The sequence below is a fragment of the Leptosomus discolor genome, chromosome 1, assembly GCF_034619465.1.
Source record: "Leptosomus discolor isolate bLepDis1 chromosome 1, bLepDis1.hap2, whole genome shotgun sequence".
NCBI lineage: Eukaryota > Metazoa > Chordata > Aves > Leptosomiformes > Leptosomidae > Leptosomus > Leptosomus discolor.
Genome location: NC_141391.1, coordinates 72,631,503 through 72,654,115, shown reverse-complemented (window position 1 = coordinate 72,654,115; position 22,613 = coordinate 72,631,503). Strand labels below are relative to the sequence as shown.

The 22,613-nt window shown below is 42.0% G+C and overlaps 1 protein-coding gene across 1 annotated transcript in view; it reads right to left on the bottom strand.

Annotated features, from left to right (window-relative positions):
- The window catches only part of AFF3 (ALF transcription elongation factor 3), a 325,490-nt gene that overhangs the window by 37,737 nt on the left and 265,140 nt on the right, over positions 1-22,613 (bottom strand). Inside the window, exon 10 of the mRNA XM_086481828.1 lies at positions 5,933-6,098. Within this exon, the coding sequence (XP_086337954.1) occupies positions 5,933-6,098 (166 nt within the window). The remainder of the gene's footprint in view (positions 1-5,932; positions 6,099-22,613) is intronic.

The following is a 22,613-nucleotide window of genomic DNA, read 5'->3' as shown; positions in this document are numbered from 1 at the left end:
CCCACCAACCTATAAGCCAACTATGAAGTCTAATAAAAAGGATCAACAATGTTGCCAGCTTTACTAATTTTGTCAGGACACTCATTTTTTCTTAAAGCCTCAGCTCTCAGAATCATGGGCTTAGATGCACTTCCAGGGTTTACTGAAATAAAAATTCAAATTCTTGTGGTTGCTGAAAAAAACCTTAACACGTGTCTCCTAAAAAACCCTTTAAGATGCATCTGTTAAAAGTAAAAAGCCTGCAGCCCATCAGGTAAATTAAAGAATCCAAGTTTTAAAAAAAATTTAAAAATTTAAAACTTTTCTCACTATTTTTGGGCCCTGATACAGTTTTGGAATATTTGAGATTGTTGTGTAGAGGAGTGATGCCAATTCACTTTTGGAAGTAATTTATTCAATTGATTTCTCTAACTGAAAAGTAATGTACTTTGAAATCACTTAAGAAAACTTCTTGTGAGACAACAAAATCATGACAGCCAAGAATGAAGAGCAGGCCTGATAAAAAAAAAGGATTGGGAGAATTCACTGGAAAGATTTCACAAGTCCACTTCACGTGCCTAACTGCAATTATTTGTGGGAGAAAAAGAAGATCCCTAATTCTCCAGTTCATGTCACTCCCCTGAGCATATCACATACCACTCTATGGAAGAAAATTTGGTTTACTCAAAGTGGGAAATTTTCATCAGCATGTAAGGGTGGAAATATATATGAATGTATATCCAGAATGATCAGATAGCAGAATGGTCTCTGTCCCTTGGTTCTTGTGTCATGGAAATATGCTGCCCTCAAGGCTTTGTAGAGAACTGGACAGTTTTTAACTGGGGTAGAGCTGGTGGTGCCCAGATGGGCAGCAGTAATAGGAATAACAGTCTGTGATGAAGCTGACTTGCAGTGAAATATAGATTTGGCATGAAAACCCAAACCAAGAAACTTTATGAGACAAAGATAGTTTTAGGGACCAACGTACCACAGACATACACGTGTGCCAGGCTTCATCGAGAAACAGAAGGATGTGATACACTTCCCTAAAAATTGTGGGTGGATTCATCTGTACAACACAGACACCTATATCTGAGCTAGTCAACGAGTTCCTTCTCCAGCCAGTGGACTACTCTTCTAGGGTGTGAAAAATTCCCTCTTGAAATAGACATCTGAAATAAGCCAGATGAGCTAAGCCCTGAAAACGTCTATTTCTCTCCACTGCCTATAAAGGGGAGGCTGAGGTGACGAGCAGATGTAGGTATCTACCGTAGAAGTGTCCAAATTTAGGTGGGATGTCTCCCACACAGCACATCTATATATCTCAGATCTCTTCAAGGCTACAAGTGCAACCAGAGGCACGAGTGGCATGCATCCAAAAGAAACCTTTGTCAAAACATTATCCAGGAACGCTTTCCGGGGTAAAGGGCTGTTAAACAGTGCAAGCGTAATGGGGTCACTCTATGCTTGTTATTACAGAGAGGGACTTAAGGTGTAGCTAATACCATGGTAAACTTGAAGCATGACACCACTTTCACTGAGAGATTAGATAGCCTATAATATGTACATGTACTTAGCCCACCTATTGTAAATCCACGTACTAATTTAGCCTTATGATAACTTGCTTGTGCTGCCCTGCTATCAAATACTTCATTCAGGGCAATCCCCATACAAATGTGGTGCCTTTTCATTGTATTTAAGGTATAGATGATGATGATGGTGAAGAAGATGATGATGATTATTATTACTACTACTACTACTACTACTACTTTATTGCTACTATCAGCACTGCTGCTACTGCTTTATCAAATCAGAACTGGGGATTCCCAAGTGTTAGGCATGGCACTCATATACTACAAGAGATGGTTCCTGCCACAAAGAGTTTTCTGGAGGGAAGGGAGAGGTTAGTTTGTAGTAATTGTCAAAAATAGTCCAAAGGACAGCTAAAGCCCATGAATCTTATTTGCAAAGGCAAAGATAGTGTCTACAGTTGGTCTAGTGGTAAAATCCTCTTTTCTTCTGAGTGTACCATTCAGGAAATCAAATCATGGCTATACTTAAGATGGGAAACAAAAGCTTTTTGGAAAACAAGACAGATACAGAAAACATACACCTCCTACCCTGCAACCCTAAAACTACAGCTCTTCTACCCCTGCCTCCCTAATGAAATCTCTCAGTGAAGAAAGGCTGGTGAGGTGGCAGTAGCATGCTCACCAGTTACCTAGTCTGTTAGATACACACATTCTTCCTGTTTTCCGAGCTAAAGAGAAGAGAGCCAATGCCACAGAGCACCTGAGGGAACAGCAGGGATTCACAGGCAGTGGGTCCTCAGCCACTGGTACTGATGCCCAGGCACTTGAAGGATTTGGTGCACAGTGGTCAGGAAGTGGCTCTCTGCTGATGAGAGAGGAGGGTGGGGAAGAGCATAGCCCTACAAATCACTTCAGCTTTGACCTGGTCAGTCACACCGTGGGGACTTGAGACAAAAGGGTATATCCTGTGATGATGGAATAAGCATGGACAAAAAGTATATGTGAATCCTTGAAAAAGAGGAAAAAAAGTTAATTGTTGTGAACTAGTCACAACAGCAGAGGCTGTAAAGGACATTGCATCTGGTGCATGGAGCTGGTGGGGCCAAGGACAGGACACCTCTCTCTTCTGGTCTGGTTACTGCTGACTAGCCACAGATGCTTTGTCCCATGTGATGGCTTCTCTGCTTCCTTCCTGCCCATCCACCCCTCTTGTCCTTCCTGCATATTGGGAATTCCCAGTTGTCTAACCAGATTCAGCCTTATCAAAGGCCTGCAGGATAATTCAATGGAAAAAAGAACAAACAAACCAAATTCTTAGCTTTTGAAATGTAGCTCTTTCTATGGATTTGACACCCAAGGTTTTTTTCTATCATGTGAAATAATTGCAAGGACAAGATGTCATTATTTTCCAGAGTCTTCATTTATGACATTAATTAAGGTCATGCAAAGAATTCATGACTTCAGCAAAGAAACAGGAGATAGAAGCCTCAATCCCTTGTTCATAATTTCAGGTTTGGCAGTCCACAAAACTGTAACTACTCACATTAATGTCTGAGGCACCTTAATTTGTCCACATCACTGAAACCAGTCTGAATGTTGTCTCCTGTTCTAGCCCAGCCATTATTCTTAGTTTACTGCAGACATAAAGTGTAGACAGCTGAGCTAGTCACTACAGGCTCTAAATAGTCAACGGAAAGAAATGGACACTTTTAGGGTGCAATTCATCTCATCTATTTTATATGTATGCTTTACAATGAACTGCTTTTACACTCTAGGCAACTGCATTTAGACACCTGATAGCAACTCAAAATCTCAAAATGAGATGAGGAAAAAAATACAGAAGACATGAAACAGCAACTGAATTTCTATATAACCTCAAATGCAGAAGACACACTGTCCTAGAAATAAAAATCTTTGAGTATATGCACATAATATTTCAGATTATGGAAAAAAAAGGAGGAATGAAAGCCTCATAATGGTCTGAAGATTTCCAGATCAAGTTCCTCCTAACTTGGAGATATGGATTCCCTGCCCAGCATTGTGCTGGAGTACTCAAGTTCATTGCACCTGAATTTATCAGTTTATGCCAAAGGAAAAGCAAAGATGTATTTGCTTTTTTCTGTCTAATGCAATGATGAAATTCATTTTAAGACTAGGACTGGAATTGAGTCCACTACTTAAATTTAGGTGGACAGGGCCTCCGTTTAAAGAATTTCCAAGGACCTGTCTCTCTCTCCATTTACCAGGTAAGAACATGGCATATACTTTGGAAAGATGGATTCACTGGGTGCATAAATGTAAGTTAAAGCATTAATGCAAAGCAGACAGGACTTCCAGCCAGTGATATTACATAAGACTGTTTTGAACTGCTGCCATCGGTCATACGATGGGCCTGGGAAAGCACTGGCCCTTGGGGAAGGCACAGGTATTCTGCTTCTCTGGGACACCCTGGCTGTCCATGTGCGGCCTCTCCCGTACCCTATCAAGGCATGACCTATGGAAACCTCAGTGCGTGACCTATGAAAACCACCAGAAATTTTCAGTATTAGCAGCCATCATGGTTTTTTGGAGTCATTTACATTGTGTAAGCATGTTTCATACAGCATGTCCTAGAAGGCAAACCACACAAATATAATGCAAACAGACATGCAATCTGTTGGAGCAGTGCCGCTGTTTTGTGACAATGATCACTGATAACTCAGGCTCTGTACAAAAGTAGTTCCACAGATCTCAAGAGAATATGTATAAAATGCTTAAAAGCAGGTACTTCCTTCACGTTTCCATGACTCTCAGTCCCCTGCTTGACTTTATGAAATCCATGACCTGCCTCAGTTAATTAACTTCCCACATTCCCTGAGGAATTCCTGCTCTCGGGACTAAGCAACATGGGTATCTGCCTAGACAGAAAATACTCCTCCCTTCCTGGGTTCTATGCTTCTCCTCCTTTAATCTCATATTTCCTTCCCCCCACAATGGTTCCTTCTCTTTCTTCTCTTTGTCCCTTTTCTTCCACCTTCTGAGATCCCACAGGGAGAGGAGAGACCGAGCGTGAGATCTCTGCACTAATTCCAGTGGGGAACTAGGCAGAGAGAGAACAAGGTCTTAATGGGTCGGATGAGAGAGCTCAGGATGGGAAATAAGACATGGGGTAGTGCAGGGAGGGCAACAGGGAACAGAAACTGTCAGGAAGAGAATAGAGACAAAATGAAAGAGAACCAGAGAGAGAGATTTAGGAAAGGGACAAAATGAGAGGAAAATTAACTGGAAATGGACCTGAAACTACTGTGAAGGAAAGACAGAAAGGAAGATAAGTGTTAAATAAGAAACAAAAGTGACAGAACCTGAGAAAAATATATTAAGGATGTTTCTGCAAGTGCTGCATTTTGCCTGATAGGAAACACAGGCCCAAATAACTGAGCAAAAGATGAGGAAAGGCTTGCTAGTTATTTAGTATAATTTTTTAGGGTGACAGAATAGGTGAGGCATAGTTTTGGGGGGAGGAGTCTGGTGATTGGATGCTTTATGTGGAGTAGGAAAATACACTGACTGTATTTCATGCTTATTTACAATCTTGCTGCTAGATTTTTGAATATTTTTACATACATTAATGTGCATGATGTGTCTGTGGAGTTCATGGTTTTATACTGAAGGTGTGTATTGACCAAAACATGTAAAAATGTCAGTCCTGGTAGAAAAGCAGAGCAGAGAAGGCAGCCTTGTTCTGTCCATTGAGCACTGAGTAAAGGTGAAAGCAGAAGATGGCATAGCACTGGCAGCTTAATTTTAATTTGGCTAGGGCTCGTCTACATGTGGAAATTTTCAGTACTAGCTTTCCAGATGACAAGTTTGGGCTTAATGTTTTGCACCATGAGTAATTTAGTTTAGTCCATTTTGCAGGTGGATTAAAGTAAATCACACAAAGGCAGCAGTAGCAGAGAATAATTCACTTAGAGAGTGAGGTGAGGGAAGTGTGTGAGCGAAAAACAACTGTTTTGCTTTAAAAATCCACCCTCAAACTGATTTTGTAATAGCTTCCCTGTGTAGAGAAGCCTTTAGTTCCCTCGCAGTGCTGGGAGCCCACATCAGGACTTACGCACTAAGCAAGCCATTGCTATGGAGGCAGAGTTGCATAAAACTTCAAGCAAGCTGTGAGCCTTGCAAGGCGCTCCACTCATCTCCAATTTGAGGAAAACATCACAGGGTTATTTCTTGCTTCATTTTTGTTTCAAATGCTTTAATCTGCCCCAGGATCCCCTGCCACTTGCATTTCACAGCATGCCAGGAGGAGGATCCCTGGGCCTTTCTCTTCCAATTTTTGTGAATCTTTCCACAGCCTCCTTGTGTTGGCTTGGCTGGAAAAAGGTCTGAGTGGGTGTAATAATGGATTGCTGCCCTAAATCATAAAGAGCAGAAGCCCTTACCTCTGGGCTGGAGTAATGCGAGGGCTTGCTGCCGTCACTCTCGCTGGAGCTGCTTTCGCTCTCTGAGTCAGACTCTGAGCTGGTCTCGGATTCACTGGAGCTGCTGCTGCTTGACCCCTTGCTGGAGAGTCCTGAGGCTCGGGCGTTGGACTGCGGCACCACCAGGCTGCCAGCCCCACACACAGCCCATCGAGGAGGGGGAGGGAAGAGAAGAAAACAAGGACATAAAAAAACCACATGTAAAAGCCACAGTGTTAGGGAGCATACCTATCTGAATGCCTGTGAGCTGGTCTGCTGCTAACGTATGGTGGAGTTCAACATTATATTACTATAACTGGGGGGAAAATACAGGGTTACCCTCATATCCATTTAAATCCATAGCCTTTGTCATCTCTTCTTCACCTGAGGGAGGGCCAAGTTTTCACTTCAGCTTGTCTCTTTTCTCATTCAACAGACATTTTAGGATATATTAAAAATTTCAAATGTTAAAAAACAGAGTGTAGAAAGCAGTCTTACACTGTCTAATGAAGACTCTGCACAGAGGTGAAAGCAGGAGATGAAAAAGGTGAACAGTTAAGAAGCGGAGCTGAACTCCACAGTACCAATCATTTATAAGTAGTAATAGCAATAACAATAATAATACATCCTCATTGGGGCTTTCGACCCCCATCTTTTGTTCTGCACACTTCTTCACCTACCCATAAATGACGTGGTTACCTGTATATACCATCTTAATATTGACAACTGCAAGATCTAAGACTCTGATGCTGCAAAAACTTGAAGAGGTCAGGATTGTGTTTTTGCACGTCACCAGTGCAGTGCTGTCAGCAGAACTACTTGCCTTCTGAAAAGTTATGTTTGCATCCAAGTGTTTGTATTATCAGGCTTGACAGCATAAGAAATGCATACTTCCCTGAAACAGTTGACCATGCATATTAAAAATATCACAGTCATAAAGACTTCAGTGTGAAATGTCCTATTAAGTCATCTAGCTTATTCCCCAGGCAATGGAAGATTGTTCCCTATAGCAGGGTGCATTTTCTAGTGAGTTGTCCAATTTGATTTTAAATGACTTGAATGCAGCTTTTACTTTTACCCATGGGAAACTTCTTTGCAAACTAACCCAAATTCCACTGTCAGAAATTTCTCCCTACATTCAACCTGAAGTTGCCCTTTTAAAATTTATTGTTCTTACTTATTATTTCATCCTATTACTAATAGTTACTATGATAAATTATCCTCCTCCCTTTTCACTTTCACATATTTGCAGACCGTTTTCCTGCCTTACTTCAGTCATCTTTCAGACAAGGCCTTACACATTTACTTCTTCTGATCTTTCTTCATAAGTCATTATCTCCAGGGATATGGGATCATTTTTATGGCTCTTTTCTGAACTCATTCCAATTTGTCTATATCTCTCTGATAACAGGATGCCCAAAACAGAGTGCAGCATTATAGATGGGTTCTCACTAGAGCCCTACAATGAAGGGCTATTACCTTCCTGCTCCTTGATGCGTTGCTTCTGTAAACATATACCCGAGCTGTGATGGAATATATAGTCCATTAACACTCCTACATCTCTTTCAACACTGCTTTCTCCAGAATTCCTCCACCCATAGCTACATTTTAGATTATTTGCTTCCAGAGAGATTAGCTTGCTTTTTTTCTTCATACCAGATTTCATTTTCTTCTTTACCGCACATGCTTCTAGCTCCTTTTGATTTATTTCTCTGCCCTCGGAGGTGTCTGCAGCAATTTCTAATTTAGTATCAAATGCAAACTTAATTAAATGGTTATTCACTTCCTTTTCCAGATCATTAATGAGACTGTTAAATAAACCCCACATAAAACACACCGGTACCCTAATAACCATCTCTTCCCAACTCCATTCACCGGTGTTTATCATTACCCTTGTTTATGCTCCATCAGTCCAATATCGTGGCTAATGCAATGTGATCCTGGAGATGCATTTTGTGAGAAATAATATCTAATAAATAATTACAGTTCTGCTATGTTGCACCTAATGAATTGTCTTTACCTGCTAATGGTGCATTTCATTCTGGAAAACTGCTACCTGACACCTGACACCAGCCACATATGACAGGCAATTTCTGGGGCTTTGAAAAGAGGACAGGCCATCAGAGATGCGGTTTCAACTCCATGATTCCCCGCAGCCGCACACTTCCTGGCCCCATCCCCGCCTCCGCTAACATATGCCAACCTTTCCCCACTGGACCACCTGTCTTGCACAAGCCAGTGCTCCCACCACATTGCCTTTACTTATAGCATCCCCCTTGCCTTTCGCATGGGCACAGCTGCCCATGGCTTCCTTGCTCCAGAGAGTTTCTGGTTGCCTGGGGAATTGTGCTGCTGTTGGAGAATTCTGCACCCTTTGAGCCACAGCAGGGCCAGGCAGTGCAGAAAACCTCACCTTACTAATTAAAGCAAGTAAAATAAACAGGAGACGGAGGAGCTGACGTCCATTTATATTTTTGACCTTTATTTCCATCCTTGTAACCATCAGGCGGAAGAGACAGGCAACAGTAAAAGCTCAAGCTCTGGCAGGACGGCTCAATGCTACATGTATGTTCTTAGCAGTGCCTGCCAACTCTTGGGAGGTAAGAAGCCTGTCATCATGCACGGGCATTAAATGTACCAATTACAATGAATGCCTTTAAAAACTTGCCCTCTGCTATTTTTGTTGTTATTCATGATGTCTCTTTGTCTAGCCAGGTAGGTGTGGTAAATACACGATTTTCAGGCAGCCATTTGCATAACAGCATTAAGGTATAGAGATGCCTGAGACAGAAACAGTTTATAAGCTTGTAAAAATTTTCTTTCCCAGAGAAGGAAAACTGATGTTTTGTGCACTGCCTTGGGACAATGCAGTTTTCCACTTGTACAGGTTGCCCAGTAAACTCTAGATATAAGTTGCTCACTTACATTAACAGATTACAGTCAATCCTTTGCTAATAAAATAGTAAGAGCTATATAAAGGCCATTGTGAGTAGGCTTTCTGGTTCTGATTTTTTTTATTTTTTTTTCCTTAAGGGAATATAAAAAGGTAACTGCCTTTTCTGACCGGGAATGCTTTTGACAGTGTCTGACTGATGGATTTCCAGTCCTCTCCACAAAAGTTCTTCAACATCTCAAAACATCTGCACATTTATGTCCTGCCCCTAGTGACTGTGGTTTTAATTTTTAAACCATCATTTTTGTTTGGCATTGACTGAAGTATTCAGAATTGCTATATAGGGGATGAGGGAGAAAAAAACCCCACAGTAATATTTCTTTCCTGTTGTGACATGGAATGCTTTTCTAGGCTGCTGAATAGAAATTGCTACTACAGCCATAGATATAAAATGTAACTGTTGGACTCTTCACAAACATCTGGAAATCTATGTTTGCTGCTCTAATGGTAGCCAATATACTACAAAAAATTAACATTAAAATATTTTCCCATTTATGCTGATACTGTTGAAGTCTCCTCTCCCCGTTCTACCTTTTTAATTTTTAAATATAGTGTATTCTTCCAAGGATCCTCATTATATTATAGTGACCAAGGTGAAAACAGTTTCATGTTTCTTCATGCATTCTTATTAATAAGTGACCTTTATTTTAAATTGGTGACTTCCATTTTGGACTGTTCTTTCTACAGTATGTAAGCCAGATCATGCAGTCAAAATAAAAGACCAATTTACATTTTAATGACTGTGGCACATAACATTCATGCATATTTTGCTACCGGCTTATGCCCCAGAATTAATTACTACATCATAGGAATGGTATTTTTATTTTAAGCAATTAAACAACAATTTGGGTAAGAACCACTTTTCTTTAAAGCCCTTGATCAGACTTTCTGACTTAAGAGAGAGAGTAAATACCTTGTAAAGTTGCCAGAAGTTCAGTAACAAGATCACTTAATAACCAACACACAATCTGAAGTTTCTGATCTGGCATCTCCCATCATCCTGGCTACATGGGACTTGGGCACCTAAACACCATGCAAGTCTCCAGCAACCCATTCTCCTGCACTGCCTAGTGGACAAGTCACCCTTCTCTGAAAAACTGCTAGATATCTTGTAGCCTCAATTTTTCTCAGATGTGCAGGTTCAGAAACACAGTGATTTGGAGAGATTAATACTTCTTCCCCACTCAAACTAATTTGTGATCCAAATTGGGAGGCAGAGCCATCTCAATCCCTGGAGAAGCCTGAGAGGTTAGTTGTGGTGGGACCAGTTATTGGTTCCATCAGACTGCATGGCCACGGCCAGCCTTTGAACAGCACCAAGGTGTTTTAAACACTTGTGCAGGAAGGTGCAGGTGCTTTCTATTCAGTCAGCAGAGGGAGGTTCCCAAACCAGATTGCTTCAGTGACTCTCAGGAGACCTCTTGAGGTTAATCATGCTGGATCTGGGTCCTGGTCTATGCTTCATACTAAGCTGCTGCTTACAGCTGCACTACTTTCTGTGATAATAAATCATGGCATCCAGTACTGGCCACAAGAAGTTCCTGGGCAGCTAAACGTATGCTGCACTGCAGGAATTCAGTCTCAGTATTTCAAAGACAGACAGCATGGATGCCTGATCGAGGTACAAGCAAAACAGATGCAGTTCTTTACCAAACCACAAGTATTTGGTAACAGTATTAAATGGATCCAAAAGAGAAAAATCCATCCTATACTGAAGAAGTTGTGATCCCAATTCTTCACTGCGTTATAATATGAAGGCACCTTATACCTACTTTACACAGGTATGATTATCAAGAACGCAAAGCAAGGGAGAATCAGGCCTTGAAGGAAAGACTGTGCCAAGAAAACATATCAGAGGTAGCCTCTGAAATACTTTTCCAGCCACAACAAAGGCTATGCAAATGCTCACACTCCATATTTTGGAGTAATTTCCCTTTGCAAGAATTGTATCCAGAGCCTTCCTATCAAAAAGCTTAGTAACACTATCAGACACTATCTGCTGTATATGTTTTCGTGTTTGGAGATGGGACGTTTAGCCAGTGTCATCTGCATAGCTGCAGTCATCTAAACTAATCTAGTTTTCTTCTAAATCTCACCCTATGGTACCATCCACCAAGCACTGTGCAACTACCAAGTGGCCCTAACTCCTCACAGGAAAGAGGAATGCAACAATTAGTGCGAAAATCTGACTTGAATAACAAATGACACTGTTAGGGATCACATTGTCAACACTGACACATAAATATGGAGAAGGTGATCTGAATTTGTAGATGTCACAAGTGTTTGAGAAAATCCTAAGAAAGCCTATAGGAATGCTCGCAGTATTAGAAATACCCAGAAAATCTGACACTGGAAGATCAAGGCCAATTGTGGGAAAACAATACTCTGAAAGACACACCAGCCCCTTGGCTGATACAAACTGTCATAGCTACATTGACTTCAATTAGGCTACACTGATTTAAACCAAACAGTAAATCTGACCAAGACTCTGAAATGATGTTTCAGACTCAGTGATGAAAACATATTCTATGGTTTAAAGGAGCTCTATTGGCAGGGTATCTATTTTTATGCCAGATTCAAGTATCTGAACCACCATTTCCTTCTTCCCTTAAAGCCAACCTAAAACTCGCAAAGGTCTTTTGCGGAAAACTCTTTATCCCTTTGTTGTGAGAAGAAAATTCCACATGGTGCTTCCTCAAAGCACAAACTGAGAACATCGTGCCAAGATCTGTATAATTATCTCTGCTGCCTGGCACTGAAGATATTGCACGTCTCCCATGCACACAGTAGGGAATTCCTGTGTCGATAATTGTGAATGAATCACAGAGGCAACGGAAATGCCTATTTCTTGCTGCTGCCCCTGTGTATTTTTCAAATTCTGTTTCAGCGAAGACATCTGAAGCATGCTTACCACGGGGGTCTATCTGGACTTGCAGATCAGGCCATCCCAATGTTGTAACAGAACATATGGGGATATTTTCTGAGGCAACTGTAGAATGTCAAGAAATAGCACCATAAGGATAGCCTACAGAATGAATGTGGACATCGTCCATTCGTTTCAGGCCAAAATCATGCTGAGAAGAAGGAGATGATACCATCAACTCTAGAATATGCACCTGCTTAAGAACTGCAGATACCTCCACAGTTTAAAATACGAAGTCTGGTTCTGTACTTAAGATACAAATGTGAGCATAAAGAGCCTCTGCTCTGTTTTTAGCTCTGCCATGTTGAGTCTGAATGACCAAATCAGTCAACCCTTCCAGGGCTCCAGTCACCATCCTAGTCATACATGGGGATGACCGAACTTGCCTACCTTCAGTGCGTTAGGAGACGTCCTTTGTTATTCTTTAAAAAGCACTCGGATATCCTTGCTCCGAACACAGTATGGTACAAAAAATTTATGTTTTTGTACCTTTGCTAACTGAGAGCAAGAAACCAATTAACTGTCTGAGTTCTTTACAGTTACCAATTGTCAAAACCTATCATTCACTAACAAAAAAACCAGCTAGCCCTGCCATGGTCAGCTGTTCAGGCCTGAACGCAAAAAAATGAGGCTGGGCACTTTCGTTTTTCCAGGTAAACGATTTCCCAGGAGTCTGTTAATATCTTTAGGAAACAGAGAAATGTTTTCATACCTCATTCCTATAATGGATGAGGTATGAAATGGGAGTCATGATGAGTGAGAGTCCTGGAGGTTGTTCGGCTTGTCACAATATATAATGCTTCTGTGAAAGCACTGCATTACCTTAGCCGCACCACCTTTGCACAGCACAACTAATAAAGCACAGCTGACAAGAACAGAGTTCATAGACTCCACCTATATTTTAACACTGTCCTTGGGAGTTGCTTAAATAGTTTGTGCTGATAAGACTACAAGTATCACCCAATAATGCAAACCTAAGGTGAATCAGGTCTCTTCACAGAGTCAGGTATGCCCCGTGAGATTGCAGCTTAATTGCCAGAATAGTCACCACAGAAAAACAAATTCATAGGAAAGGCTGTTTAGAAAAACAAGCTACGAAGCTCATGCACACACACAGACAAAAACTCTCAAGGAAATTCAGTCAGGCAAGGGGGTATCTACTTAAGGCCTTGTTGATACTGTGAGTAGCAGAATCACAGTTCCCACCTTGAAGGAATACGGTAGGAAAGAGAAAACCACTGAAAAAAACCTTGGCTAAAAAACCCCTCCTAAAAAAAATGCTACATAACAATTAATAGTGACATCTCTGTATAAATAGCTCTATCAGGAGAAGCGTGAGCTGGGGTATCCGAGATGAAAGGGTCCAATAGACCTGGAGCAGCATTAGCGTGGGGATGAAGCGATTAGTCAGCAGGCTGACAGCTGTGCTAGGAGCCTGGTGCCAGATTCCAGTGTATGCTTTCCACCGCTGCCAAGTGTTTGCTTGTCGCTCCAGATAAATGGAGCATCAGCAGTGTTTTATTTGACCTGCTTGCAAGAAAAATAAAGCAACTCTGACTTCCTCGGTGTGTTTGTCGTTGACCTTGCATCAGCTGAATATGAGCAGAGAGATTCTCTGGTCCTGGAAAGTTAACTCTTTAGTAGAAGAGGAGTGATACGGTCTTTTTACCTTGGTAGCATAATTAGTCTCTTAATGGCTCGAAATGTGGTGACTTAAAAAGTGACAGGCACAGCCTACATGTCCTATGCTGTCCTTGGAACGTGCCCTTGGACCAATGGCCTGGAGAATGATGAACAGCTTTGAGAATAGTCTGTGAACAGCCACCCTCCTGCCTTCAGTGTGAAATCAGGAAGTCATTTCTACAGAGACTTTTTTTTTGTGGGGGGGGAGGGGTGAGGGACAGAAATAATTTGTAAACGGATGAAGTTGTTGAGAAGATTCAGTCAGACAACACCGCTTTTGATTTCCCCCTGAGACCATGGGCAATGGCTTTTGTGTGTTTTCTTTCACATGTACCCCAGAAGTTTTAATTTTCTCTCTCTATTGGTTCGGTCATGTTAGGAACTTTCTATTTGAGATCTTTCTACTTGAGGTCATCTATTTGAGCTCTTTCTATCTGAGATCATCTCTCTTACGAGGAAAGGTTGAGAGATCTAGGGATCTTTAGCCTGGAGAAGAGAAGACTGAGAGGGGACCTTATCAACACTTACAAATATCTAAAGGGTGGGTGTCAAGAAGATGGGGCCAGGCTCTTTTCAGTGGTGCCCAGTGACAGGACAAGGGGCAACGGGCACAAACTGGAGCACAGGAAGTTCCGTTTGAACATGAGGAAAACCTTCTTTACTCTGAGGGTGACAGAGCACTGGAACAGGCTGCCCAGGGAGGTTGTGGGGTCTCCTTCCCTGGAGATATTCAAAACCTGCCTGGATGTGATCCTGTGCAACCTGCTCTAGGTAGACCTGCATTAGCAGGGGGTTGGACTAGATGATCTCCAGAGGTCCCTTCCAATCCCGACCGTTCTGTGATTCTGTGAGATCCCCTCTGTTGTCTGGTTGAGGCCAGCTTCTCCTGTTGGATGGAAATCAGAATCAGTGTCTTTGAATTACACGTCTGAAAGGGAATGTAGAACACACACTTTTTTGACCTTTAATGCCCTTGATGTGTGAAGATTCTCCTTCATGGTGGCTAAGAGTGACAACCACACTCTGGAAGCAGCATTACCCAAAGGACTCTCTTGGGAGATACACATTTTCCTCTTCTCCTCTAAGAATCTAGCCCTCACATCAGATCCAAAGGCTCAGGGAAGGGGTAAGAAACCTAGACAGACTTTGCAAGAAGGAAAAAGGACTTCTTTGAGCACTTGTAGATATATGGTATTAGTGGCTGAGACTGTAGTCAGGCATAGTTTTTCCATATCCAACAATATTGAAGCTTTGGATGTCTTTTTGGCACTCATTGATTCCTTGTAATAACCAAGAGTGTTCTTCTGGACACTGCTACTTTCCAATCTTTCCTCTTCTCCATGTGTCTCTCCTCCTCTTCTCGCTTTGAGGAAGTTCCTTTCCTGGCAGCATCAGGAGTTGCTGCATACAACTGCCAATATTCTCCAGAGAACATGAGCATATTTGCCCAAGGGAGATCAGATTACTTAGGTTCACTGAAGAAGGTAAATGCCATGATGAACTCTGTTCCACTTCCCATCACGAGGTAGAAACATGCCTGCATTTTGCTGGTTTGCCTGATAAGTCAGATACGGTATAGTAGCTCAGGGCATAGCTGTCAGAAGGTCTCATTAGAGTGGGCTATTGTGAAAGTAAAGATGTCATGAGGCTCTGCACAAGTTCTTTTGGTCACAGGGAAGCACTCAAGATGCTAAATCCTACCATCTGAAGAATGACTTCTGGACCAATGGCCCTTTAAGAGAGAGGAAGAGCTCTACAGGGGTCCCTTTTCCACAAATTCTTGACAACATATGAGACAGTAGGAGGAAAGATCTTTGTGCTTTAGCAAAATAAAAAATTAGGAAGTTACATCTGAAACCAATGAAAATTGGAAGAAAGGCTCTAATTTAGTGATGAGTGAATGGAAATACAGAGTGCAAAGAGTGACAAGGACTAAGGACTGTTTAAAGGTCAGCTAGGTGGTCACCTGAAGACCTCAACCAAGCCAATTTTCTGACTTTGTGAACAAATAAGTGTCCTGGTTTGTCTGGGACAGAATCACAGGCCAGGCATGCTCAGCAGACTCCTAGCAGTTTTGAGTCAGCCAGGGCAGCTGACCTGAGTTAAGTACAGGTGTAGCCTGTAGTGTAATGTCATGGTCATTATAAAGTGGGAAGGAGTTCTGGCTGAGGTTCTTGCTGATGTTTGTCCTGCTCCTGAGCACTGTGATGACCAGATGTTCTAGGCCAAGTGTAACTTTGTATGCTTTATTTGTTTTTCTATTTCATTAAATCTGTCTCAGCTTCAACTTTTGGATCTCCTCTCCTTTTCCTGATTCCCCTTCTCAACTGGGGAGGGGTCATTACTGCTATAGATTAGCTCCAGGTATGGGCTAAATGAAGTCAATAGGTCATGAGACTCATATAGTCAGGACTCCACCTATTGTGCAGGGCTTAAAGACTAAAAAAGAATATAGCTGAGTTAAATCAAGGGGGACCCTCTTGGTCAGATCTTGATATAGCTGGCCAGTGAGTTAAAGAATAGTGGGTTTGTAGCCATATGGGCTTTCTGCCCTTAACTTACAAGGGCACTTAACTACTGCCAAACTTCAGCACTCAAAAATGTCCTCTGTAGATTCCTACCTCTCTTGACGGACTAGAGTGGGTCTAGGAGCCTAAGGATAGCTTAAACAGCATGCCTGGTATGCCCAACACCATGCACATTGTGATTTGTATGGGAAGCAAGGGAGGTTTAGTTCAGATTTCTTTTTATAATTTCCCTTTCAGGGTTCAGTCAACTCTCTCCACCTGTCCTAAGGACTGAGGGTGGTACACAATATGAAGACCTCTATCCACTCCCAACTCAGTACTCCACTCTTTCATTAGAGCATTATTAAAAGCTGATCCCTTGTCAGATTCAATGATATCAGTACCACCCATCTCAGGAACAGATCCTTCACTAACATTTTGAATTGATACCAGTAGCTTGGTCTTGGTGGGATAGGCTTGAACCCACTGAGAGAGATGTGGCAAAGATAAAGGTAAAAAAGCACTGGAAGAGATCATCAGTGAAGATATGGAAAATAAGTCACAGTAGTTTCAGAAACTAGATTAGGCAAAGGAGCAATGCAAAATGTTCTGTAGAGTGGCATTAATCCACCATCTTCAAATTTCATCAGGAGAATTTGATACAACTTCTCTGGAAATTAGCCTGTGTGTTGCTTTTCTTGTCTCACTTATTTCCTAAAACATAATGTATAGATGCACTTCTATCCAAGAAAATGGCTATTTCTGCTTGTGAGTGACAGCATCATCAAGCTGCAGAAGACAACCACTGCAGTGCAGGCTAGGAAAATCCTTGTCTGCCTTGGCCTACCATCACCTTATTTCAGAGTTACTGTTCACATAACTCATGTTGTGGCTGGCTGCCTAAATGGACAGCCTTTTGTAATCTTCAGACGCAGTTGTACCCCACTTCAGCACGGCAGTCTTTTGCCTCAGTCAGCAGGGCCCTGGGTACGGTTCTGCCTTGCAAGACCTCTCACTAAGCTGAGAGTCCAAATACAGATGAACTTGTGCAGATAAAATTACTAACTACCATAATGGCTGTCCAAATGGGTGCAATAAATTTCAGCGTGAGACAAACTCTCTCAGGTTTTACAGACTCTTAATGTTGCTGCTGCCAGCTTTAGTGTTACTCTTTGACTCAAGCCATATTCTGTTGTCTCCCAAAGGTCTTTTCGGCCCGTCAGCTCTAATCAATATGCTGCCTTGAGAAGGAGCTTGTTTTAAGTAGGTTTGCTCACCATAAAGAACCGTATAAAGAAAATTTGACTTCTATTCCTTGTCAGCATATATCACTCCCTATGCAGAGCAGCATTTAGATGATCTGTTAGTTGAATCCAAGTGCTTTCTTTTATATGTTTCAAGAAATGACAAATGCCTGGAAAAAATGCATAGTTGTTCTACAGAAGACATTAGGCAGACTTAGGAATGGCAAGCAGAACAGCTAATAAAGCCCAGAATTGTAGCAGAGAGGATGTTAAAAGCTAATTAGTTTGAGATTATTTGAAGACTTGTAAAAGGTTCTTCTGTTCTCCTTTATGATGTAAGTACAGCCTGTTTTCCAGCAACATCCCAAACTATTTTAATACGTTTTTAGAAAGGGTTGCCCAGGATATGATGTTTACCTATTGTCCACATACTAGCTCAATAATAAAGGATATTTAAACCCAATTTTCAGCTGTTCAATATTTGCCTGTGGTGCAGCCTTAGGTATTCAGGGGTCTGAGCCACTGGGAAAAAAACCTCCTCCCATTCTGACCAGGCTCAGATTCTTGACCCCTTATTCTGGCTTAGTAGCACTGCACTTTACAGCCTGCGTTGGAGTACCCAGAACTGCTCCTGAAGAGCAGGAATGGTGTGTCTAGCGAGGGTATCAGGATCTGACCCACTATAACCCAGCAACACGGTGTGCAGATACTTGATGAAGGATTTTAAAATAGAGAGCAGCCCCTACTAGTAGCATTTGCAGTGCCTTCCTCAGGTATAATGTGGCCTGTGAAAAACAATAAATAAGTATGATAAGCACAAATATATAAATCTATGTTAAGAAAGAGTTATATAAATTGCCCTTTACAATTCAAAGGAAAAACCAAATGTGCCTTGCATCCTTTTGTTAGATGTCATCTATGGAAACCAAACCTGAGGTTTGTTCATGCACACACAGATGATGAGGGGAGGCAGAAGTAAATTACAAAGTAAATATAATTTTACTTGCTTTATTAATCTAGAATGTGGTACCAATGTGTCTGGACTCAGTGACTCCTCAGCTGCACTCTCCTGCAGGATGTTATCAATCCTTTATTTCTGTGAAATGCCCTCCCAACTAGTAGGAAAAGCACTAGAAATGTATGACATTTTAAGAAAAATAATTTGTCTTACACCATGCTGTGTCCTGACATAGTTAAACTTACATCTTCCAATATACCTTTTAATCCATATCTTTTATGTTTTGCTGTTCATTAACTACCATGCATCTGTTTAGGTTTCTTATGAATTTACAATATCACTAAGGCATGCCTAGGTGCCTTTGCTTATTCTTCACTATCTCTCTCGTTCTCCCTGCCTCTCCCAGGGGGGCAAAAAGAAAATGCACGCATGATAGTGGGGAGAGGGCATGGGAACAGAGAGAAATACTGCTCATTGGTGCTGCTTCTCCCTCCCAGCAACACAACAAGCTGTTGCTGCCTCCTTTCTCTCTCTGCCCCCAGGCTAATAGTCCCTTTCTGACACCCTGGTCTTACTGTAGTATCTCAACGCCCCTCTGCCTGCCTGAGGTCCTGCATGGTCTAGGATGTGCTGCGTGAAGTGGTGGGCCTCTTCAGAGCATGAATTTACGTCTAGCAGTGTGATCCAGCAGGGAGACTGTTAAAGGTGTAGGAGTCAACGTGTATTGCTGCTAGCAGTTCAGTGCCCAGCTGTGAGGATATACATTCAGCATTTCTTTAAAAGTGTATCAGGTCACCTGCCTGCAGCTGGGAAACAGCTGGGGGGAAAGTGGAATATTCTGCACAAGAGCTTTGTGGAGAAGATGAGACAGATAGATAGATTTCCAGGAGAGTATGGTTTTCCGTAGTCTGTGCAGCAAGAAAGTAACTTTTCAGGATTTTTTTTACCACCCTGACATGACTCTAAACCCTGCTAGACAAGACTAAGCTTGGGGAGAAAGATCAAGTGTTGGGTCTTTGCCATTAGCTTAGACACTAGGGGAAAGAGCTAGATGACTTTGTTGATAACTAGCTTGAAGACCTCACCAGGCCTTCAGACAGTTTTATTAATCATAAAAGTCATTAAAACCAGCCAATTCCTCAGGGGCAAAATAAAAACAAAACCTCAGAAGAATCAGGGCAGTCATCTCCCATTCCTAAGAGCACTCTGTTCGCATTCTGCACAGGGAACTGAAAGGGAATACTTAGGAGTGAACCTCCCAAGCAACATAACCAAATTCTTTCTCAGGGAAGGGGCAAGCACTTTCTTATGGACTTAGACTGCAACAAGGAAAGATATTGATTGGCTTTGTGTACAGCTCAGAGGCACTGAACTTGCAGACAGATGACTCCGAGGCTTGCATGTCATATCCAGAATCAGCAAGATAGCTTTCCCCTTTTGCCTTTTTGCTTTCCTCTTTCACATTTTTTCTTTCCCCTTGCCTCTCTCTTTTCCCCTTGCATTACTTTGCCTTTTTTTTTTAGATGGATAGAGATTACATTTACTTGCCTCTATGTCACTGTTTAGTGCCTGTGCTCTATCCCAGCAGTCTTTAGCTGCCTTTGCCATATGAACCTGTCAGGCCCCTACAGATGTCTTACATATCTTAGTGCTTCTCAAGTGACTTTAGAAGCCTGTGTGAAGGTACCTGAATCCCATATTAACTTTGTCATCTCGCAGTTGTGAAGAAATCCTTCCAAAGCAGCCCAAATGTGAAACAAAGCATTCCTATCTCCCAGGGTCTGAAGGCAACAAGAATTGATTCTGATTTTATTTATTGATAAAACATACAAACTTTCCCAACAAAATTATTTTTATAGGGATGTTGACTCCAAAACACAATGGTAGTTTAAATGTGAGCATTAATTTCTCTTACTTTAACTGGAAAGATTTCAATGGTGAAAAAAACCTGTGAATGAAGAATTGGGAGGCAGGCAAAAAAGAGGATGGAGGAGAATTGTAGGTGGTGGGAAGGAGCAGAAGTTTTCAGAGATAGTTTCTCTGTGATCTGTAGGGCTGGTGACTGAAACACATACAGTGGGTGAATGATGCAGATTTTCTGCCCAGCAAGGTGTGTCCCTACAACATAACTTTTTGATTTCTGTGGCCCAGGCTTGGGAAGACTCAGGCAAGACTCCATGCACCAGTATAAGCAACGGGGCTCAACTCTCTGGAAAGCAGCTTTGCGGACAAGGCCCTGAGGGTCCTGATGGTCACCCAGTTTACCATGAGCTAGCAATGTTCCCTTGTGACAAAGGCAGCTAAAGGCACCCTGGGCTGCAGTAGGAAGAGCGTTGCTAGCAGGTGGAGGGAGGGGATTCTCTCTTCTCAGTAATGGTGAGACACATCTGAAGTACTGCATCCAGGTCTGGGCTCCTCAGTACAAAAGAGACATGGAGGGACTCCAGCAAAGTGCCATGAAGTTAATTAAGGGATTGGAGCAACTTTCCCATAAGGAGAGGCTGAGATGACTGGGAAGGATGAATACCTGATAGAAGAAATTAAAGAAGACAGAGCCAGGCTCTTCTCAGTGGTGCCCAGTGACAGTACAAGATGCTAGGGGCACAAATTGAAATATAGGAAGTTTTATTTAAATACAACAAAAAAAACTTTTTTTAGCTGTGAGGATGGTTGAACACCAGAACAGGTTGCCCAGAGAGGCTGTGAAGTCTCTGTCCTGGGAGATATTCAAGACCCAATCGGACACAGCCCTGAGCAACTGCTTTAGCTGACCCTGCTCTGAGCAGGGGTTGGACTGGATGATCCCCAGAGATGCCTTCCAGCCTCAGCCATCCTGTGACCCTGTGGGACTAGCGCAGGTACCACAAAATATGGTGCCCTCTGAGAACACAAAGCTCAGTGCAATATGACGCTTGCCCAAGAAGCTGGATAACTACGTGGGCACTGGATTGTTCCTGAGCTCCTTTTAGCCATGAGTGTCCCCCTGTTGTGTGTTTAAAGCTCACTCAGATGACTAAACAAGTCATTGCCCCAACTTGACTGAAGTGTAGATTTGGCCTCAGGTACCAGTACTGCAGCTGAAACCATGTGCCAGCTGCATATCATATGTTGGCAGCTTTACTCACTGCTCCGTCCTTTTGCGGGCTGCTCCATGCTTGTCAGAGTAAAATGGACTCTGGGGGTGTTATTAGGTTCATTTGTGGCATTTGGTGTGTTTTAGAGCAGGTGGAAGGTGCAGCAGCAGCAACTGCAGGCTGGAAAACTTTTCTCCCTCAAACATTTGTGGTCCTGTTTCCGAATGTGGTCAGCAGTGTCTGAGGCAGCCCATCAGGTCATGCATTATTTATTTAACTGTACTTTACAGCACCTTCCCCTTTCTATATAACCTTGCTGTTAGGAAACTGCTTTACATTTTTTTGGGAGTATCTCTCAAGTGCAGTTGTCTAGCATCACTGCCCAAAGCAGCTGCTGGTGCAATGCCAATGCACCAAAAACTGCAAAATCCATCCTTTCTGAAATTGAGAGCAGAAAAGATCATCATGAAATAATGGACTAATGTGGCCATTCTATCTATGCTGCTCATAAATTACATTTTGAACCTGGCAATTGCAGGGTAATTAGAAGGAAAGTAGCTTTCCTGCAGGAACATATATTTCCTATTCTGCCTGCCTGACACACTCCAGTTCAATTTTTCCTTTGTTCCCTCAGCTCAGAGAACGGCAATTACTGAAGGTGATAGCCTAGTGGCAATTTTTGAATCATGAAGAGTCTTAGCACAGGAAAAAAAAAAGGACAGGCATCACTAGTAATTAAAATAATTTTGAATTAAAGGGACTATTTCAGTAATTGCTTTTGTACTATAATAGTTACCACATAACCTATCCTTATGAATTACTAATACAATGAAATAACATTACTGTAGAGAGTGAGCTTAAAAAGACAGTTTTCCTAAACATGTAACCTCATCAGTGAGAGATAAGTAACATTTGGGCAGACGTTTTGGAATGGTAGGTGATGCCACAGCTCTGATCACAAACAGCCATGCAATTTTTAAGCCCTCCTTCCCCCTTTGGCCCTGTCAGAGAGGCACAGGAAACAGAGCAGGAATTCCCATCTCGGGTAGCCAGGAGAAGGTTTCACATTATTAAAATAGATGATTTCCTTCATGTAAGAGCCTCTGAGGAACATAAATTACAAACAACATCAAAGCAAGTGAAAAGTTTTAGAGCAGACTGTCAAAGAGACTGCTGGGGTTTCCTTGGTAGATTTCCATTTTTAAGGAGTCTCAGCAGTTTACTTTCTTTCTGAAAACAATTCCATATGCCTGTGGATTATTTACGGTTGTTTTGATTTTTGTTGTCAAGGGTTGTAAAGAAACAATATCGCAATTATTTA